Raw genomic sequence first — 5,885 nt, 5'->3', positions numbered from 1 at the left:
TGTCACTCTTGTTATTTTCCGCATATGCCCTGCGCCGCAGAAAAATGATGGGTGGGCCGCAGTTCGGACACCGCTGCGAATGAGGGTATCGAGGCGCAATGTGTAAACCCGACCAGCAGAGGGCATCGTTTGGCAGACGCTCGCTGAAGTCGAGAAGAGCGAGCAAAGGTGGACTCCCACAGTCACGCACGTTTCTCATCACCGCCGCCCACCGAAAATGGATCCGAGGCCCGCTTTGGTGTCCGGACAGAATCTTGTGGTTGTGCTTTCCCGAAGGAATGTGCTGGCTGACTTGTTGTTTTGTGTGTCTCAGGACAGACTTCTGCGTGCACAAGGAGGAACCGTGTGACACTGTTGGTAAGCTTCCTCGGTGTCCTTTGCTCTCTCTCACTCTTTCACACACACACACTGGCATCCCCATGTCTGTTTGCCAGTTTTGGGGCTCTTTTTGTCAGTCTGGTGCTTTTGGGGGGAGTGGGGGGGGGGTTGTGTTTGATGTCTTTTTGTGTTTCTCTCAACGTCTTTTTTGTTGTTGTCGTTGTTGTTGGTCTCGCCTGCCTTTTTGCCCCACGTGGCGGGTGGCTAGCATGCGGCTGACGGGCATGTGGCTAACAGGCACGGGCGTTTTGCGTGTCAAGGTATGGCGTACCTGGGCGGCGTGTGCAGCGCCAAGCGGAAGTGCGTGCTGGCCGAGGACAACGGCCTCAACTTGGCCTTCACCATCGCGCACGAGCTGGGGCACAAGTGAGTTCCCGTCGCAGAGTCAGACGATCGGAGCCAAGCTCACCTGCAGTCGGAAAGTCCGCTCTCTTGCTTATGCAATGCAAGTCAGACCAACTGAGTGAGCCTGAAAAATGATTTGCTGGGGGGATTAAAAAAAAAAAATGGCACGGGACCTTTGAGACCTTTTAACGCTGTACTTATTGTGCTCACGCGTGCGTGCGCGCACCCGGCTAGCATGGGTATGAGCCACGACGACGACCACGCCTCGTGCGGCGGCCACGCCTACATCATGTCCGGCGAGTGGGTGAAGGGACGCAACCCCAGCGACCTGTCGTGGTCGCCGTGCAGCCGCGACGACCTGGAGAAGTTCCTCAGGTGACATCCTTCCTCCCTTGCATATTTGCGGCGGGCGCGCGCCACGCCGCGCGAGCTACGCGGGTGACGCCGCTGCACTGCGTGTCTCGGCGCCAGGTCCAAGTCGAGCGCGTGTCTGGTGCACACGGACCCGAGGAGCCGCTACCAGCTGCGCCTCCCCCCCAAGCTTCCCGGGATGCATTACAGCGTCGACGAACAGTGTCAGATCCTCTTCGGAACCAACGCCACCTTCTGCTCCGACATGGAGGTAGCTACGCCCGCGTCGCGCGCCACGAGCGTGCGCAAACCCGACGCCGCGGCGGTCACCGCGGACTGGCGTGCGAGTGCCGTGACGGACCCGCGAATGGGCGCGGCGATGACCCCCGGATGGGCCCGAACGAGCACCAAAGGACGGATGAAAGCGACCGACCAGCACGCGGATGTCACGGCGGATCCGCCGTGACATCCGCGCATCCGTCCGTGCGCCATGTCGATCCACGCGGCTGTGCGTTCTTCTTGTCCGCGCGCCCGTCGATTGCTTCCGTCTGTCCTTTCGCGATGCTTTCGCCCATCGCGTCCGATCGCGAGTTCATCTTCGAAATGGCCCAATCATCCCGACTTCAATGCTAAACGCACGCCGTGAGTGACTGGAACTCGCCACGTCGGTCGCACGCTCGTGTTGTTCAGCGGCTCCTTACGTGGGCAAACGACCTCGCCGCGAGTGGCCTCAACCCAAAATGCGATCGATGAACTCGTGAATGCGCGGGACACGGCGGACTCTCGAGGAGCGGGCCGGCCAATGGATCGGCCCAACGCGGGAACGGACGCGTGGCCGGACGCCAGGATGACGTGTGTGCGTGTGTCCCGCAGCACTTGATGTGCGCCGGTTTATGGTGCCTGGTGGAGGGCGACGCCTCCTGCAAGACCAAACTGGATCCGCCCCTGGACGGAACTCAGTGTGGACCGGACAAGGTGGCAGGCCAGCGCTCTCTCGCCTGTACTCGCTGCCGTGCATGTGGACCCTTTTGTGTGTGTGTGCGTGTGCGTGTTTGCGTCAAGGTGCATTTGTGACTGAATGTCCGTCATCTTGCGCGTGTACGTGCAAGGGTGTTGGCGAGCACGTGTGCATGAGCATGTGCGTGTTTTTGTGTACAGTCTGTGTGTCTAACGTGTGCGTGTGCACCCTTTTGTGTGTGCGCGCGTGTGTCAGTGGTGCCGCGCAGGGGAGTGCGTGAGTAAGACCCCGATCCCGCAGCACGTGGACGGCGACTGGAGCCCGTGGAGCCCGTGGAGCATGTGCAGTCGCACGTGCGCCACCGGAGTCCAGTTCAGACAGAGGAAGTGCGACAACCCCCCGTGAGTACCGCACTCGCACCTCCGCCTTGAAGTCGCGCGCGTCGCGCCCTCTTCCGCCGGCCCGCCGGCAGCCGATGCATTCGACGAGAAACGATATTTCCCGCTACGACTGACTTTTGGCTCACTCTGCGTCGCCGCCGAGCAATGTTGTCGTTGCCGCGCCAAGCAAGCCACGTCCGCCGCGTTAGCTTCAAGGTGATTCGGTGCAAGACGTCTCGCTCCCGACAACGCGCGGCGACCAGGTCCCAAGCGAGTTGGCTTCAAAAGCATGAAACAAGCGTCATTCGCAAAATAAATACGCAGCACTAACCGCAGAATGCTTTGTAACTCGCGATGCGAGGATATTTCACGAGCAAAAGAAAACAAAACAATTGTTGAATGCAGTAGGATACGCTGGCCTGCTTGTAGTCACATGGACACATTTCAGTGTCCAAGACCTTTTCGGTCCGTAAGACAGCTATCGGCGTGTTATCAATACCTGGTCTTAGTATCACTGGTATCCATGACGACAGCTAGAGAGCGTGTGTGTGTGTGTGTGTGTGTGTGTGTGTGTGTGTGTGTGTGTGTGTGTGTGTGTGTGTGCGCGTGTGCGCTTAGGCCAGGACCGGGCGGGCACCCCTGCCAAAAAGCCAGCGTGGAGCACAAAGCCTGTGAAGGTCCTCCGTGCCCAAAGGGGGCGCCCAGCTTCAGGGACCTTCAGTGTTTGTCGTACGACCGACACGCCGGCAAGAAGAAGAGCGACATGCTAACCGCCGTCGTCAACGATGGTGATGCGCACGCGCCGCTGGCCTCAAAGCCGCCCTACGCGGATGCGTTCGTCTGTGCGCGCGCCCGTGTGTCAGCATCGACTACGCGTGTGTCGCGTGACCGCACACGTATATTTTGAAGGGCAATGTGTGTGTTTGAGAGCCACAGAGAGCGCCCCCTTGTGGATGCGTGTCAGCATCCGTGTGTTGGTGGGGCCGTGTTTTTAGTTTTAGTTTTTAGTAGAGGTGCCAAATTATTAATTGCGATGAATTAATTACAATCTGTTAAGCGCGTTATGTTTTTTAATCGCGTTCATCTCGATTTTAATCTCTGCCTTTATTGTTTCTGTCGGTGGGTTGCCTTTTTCTCATATCCCTTTTTATGTGTTGGCTTCCTGTGGCCTGACGGCACAATTGAGAAAGGTTGAGTGTTGTGCCTGATTTGTAAGGAGGAGTTTGCGTACCACCGAAGCAGCTCAAATTTAGCCTCCTACATCAGTGCAAAGCACCCAGTCGGGAGTGCGGCCACGGCCGAAAGCGTTAGCAAGAGAGCGAGCGAGCCAATCGTAGCGAAGCTCTTTGGGCAAACTAAACTCGAGAACACCCCACGTACGAGCCTGAGGTGATGTGTCCTCCGTAGACGACGAGAGGTGATTGAAGTTTAATTCAGCGCTTTCACTTTGTCATGATGAACAAACTGTTATTTCTTACAGCACTGTGATTCAAGGGGCTGTTTTATTTATTGTTTATTATCTGAACCAAGTTCAGTGTTGAGTACTTCCAGGATATTGCTGAGAAAATTGTTCTTACTGTTTTCGATGTGTTCACCCCAGCACTTTTTAAGGACCTGATGTTCTATTTTATTTGTAATTCTTTGGAGATTTACAAAAACAAACAAAACAGCGATATTCCCCCTCGTGGTCGAAACGCGAGGTTGCAGGTCGGACTTTGACTCGTCTCAAATACAGCAGAAAGTAAATGGCGAGGACCGCATCTGTCCAAGTCTGCTGAAAATAAATCAAATACTTTATAATGCCACTTTTTCTTTGATCTTTTGATCTGCCTCAATAATGTCACGAATTTAAAATGAAAATAGGGGTTTTCTCAGTCATTTTTAGATGAGATTAAAAAAAAACTAGATTAATTAGATTAATTACAGACCCTAATTAATTAATCGCACAATTTTTTAATCGCTTGACAGCACTAGTTTTTAGTATGCGTGCATGTAAGAGAGAGAACGTGCATGTGTTTGAGCGCGCCCTTGTGTACATGTGTGAGCATATACTTGTGAGAGTCAGGGAGTGTCAGCGTCTCCACGTTTCATACTTAATGTGTGTGTGTGTGTGTGTGTGTGTGTGTGTGTGTGTGTGTGTGCGTTGCGTGCGCGTGTTTGCGCCTAGAGAAGCCATGCGTGTTGTTCTGCAGTCCGGTGGGTCGTGACATTTCCGTGCTGATGGCCGACAGGGTGATGGACGGGACGCCGTGCGGTCCGTACGAGGCCGACCTGTGCGTCAACGGCAGTTGCCAGGTATGCTAAGCTAAAATCAACCAAGCTGTCACGTCACGTTTCAAGGCGACGAGTCGCGGCCAGCGGAGGTTGACGCGCAGCCGAGTGAGTGCCACTGCCGGTTCTTGTGCTCCCTCTAGCGGTCTGACAGGGAATCGCTGCCCGGTGCACTTGGCTTCAGCGCATGAGCATTTTTGTTTTGTTTTGACACCTATTCCGGGAAAAAAAAAAATTCTATTTTGTGTGAGACGTTTTCCGAAAATGATTTCGAAAGATGGCAACTCACTGCGAGCAAGAGTTTGGGTACGTAGCCAATGCGGGTTTTTCGTCGGCAAAGATATTCCCAAACTGATTTTGTCAATCCAACATGTTCGAAATGCAATCATTGTCACGTAAATAATGCGAGTTTAGAATGGCAAATTTTGTTTGCGCTCAACTTAGCCGAGTCAGCCCAACTTCCAATGCTGGGCTAGCTGTGCAAAAAGTGTTCAAAACACCAGACAACAGACATCAGACGAGAGTGTCGTGTGACTCGACAGCAAAACATTTTTCCGTGCATTGGAGTGTCGTCGGCTTTGTCTCGGGATGTCACTTGAGCCACGCGAAAAAATCTCGACGTGAGCCATCGTCCTCGCGTTTGGCCCGTTTCAAAAGAAGCGAATTTGGGCGGGCCGACGAAATGGTTGCGAGCGGTTCTCGTTGCTGCCGTCTTTGTCGCCCGGCAGAAAATCGGCTGCGACGGCGTCATCGGCTCGTCGTCCGAGGAAGACGCCTGCGGCGTTTGCGACGGCGACGGACGATCGTGCGCCGTGGTGAGGGGAGACTTCAACCACAGCGGCGGCATGGGTACGCCGCACGCCGCCGCATCGCCCCGTGACAAAAGCTCGCCTTTCAGCTGCGGCACGTTTTGGAATGGCTCGAGCGAACGCTTGCTGATTGGTCGCTCTTCTCTTTGACACCCGACGCGCCGCCGCGGGCTCGTTTGCACATCCCGGGCAAAGCGTGACGCGCGCGACTTGTGTGTGCGCGCGCGGCAGGCTACGTGGAGGCGCTCGTCATTCCCGCCGGAGCGCGACGGATCAAAGTGGTGGAGGACAAGCCCTCGCACAGCTTCCTGGGTAAGAAACTTTGCCGCAATTTCCCTTGCGGGAAGCCGAAAAAATGATCGCATTTGTCCTTTTTCCTTCCATCTTGTGTCG

The 5,885-nt window shown here is 55.1% G+C and overlaps 1 protein-coding gene across 5 annotated transcripts in view; it reads left to right on the top strand.

Moving 5' to 3' along the window:
- Nucleotides 1–5,885, top strand: part of adamts17 (ADAM metallopeptidase with thrombospondin type 1 motif, 17) — a 28,117-nt gene that overhangs the window by 6,794 nt on the left and 15,438 nt on the right. For all 5 annotated transcript variants that reach the window (XM_019893237.1, XM_019893235.1, XM_019893238.1 and 2 more), the window contains 10 exons: nt 314–357; nt 639–744; nt 958–1,098; nt 1,195–1,345; nt 1,948–2,049; nt 2,288–2,433; nt 3,031–3,200; nt 4,580–4,707; nt 5,412–5,532; nt 5,724–5,804. In XM_019893237.1, coding sequence (XP_019748796.1) covers nt 314–357; nt 639–744; nt 958–1,098; nt 1,195–1,345; nt 1,948–2,049; nt 2,288–2,433; nt 3,031–3,200; nt 4,580–4,707; nt 5,412–5,532; nt 5,724–5,804 — 1,190 coding nt within the window. The remainder of the gene's footprint in view (nt 1–313; nt 358–638; nt 745–957; nt 1,099–1,194; nt 1,346–1,947; nt 2,050–2,287; nt 2,434–3,030; nt 3,201–4,579; nt 4,708–5,411; nt 5,533–5,723; nt 5,805–5,885) is intronic.

This window comes from Hippocampus comes, unplaced genomic scaffold (genome assembly GCF_001891065.2).
Source record: "Hippocampus comes isolate QL1 unplaced genomic scaffold, H_comes_QL1_v1.1 scaffold378, whole genome shotgun sequence".
NCBI classification, from domain to species: domain Eukaryota; kingdom Metazoa; phylum Chordata; class Actinopteri; order Syngnathiformes; family Syngnathidae; genus Hippocampus; species Hippocampus comes.
This window is presented reverse-complemented; position numbering and strand designations above follow the sequence as displayed.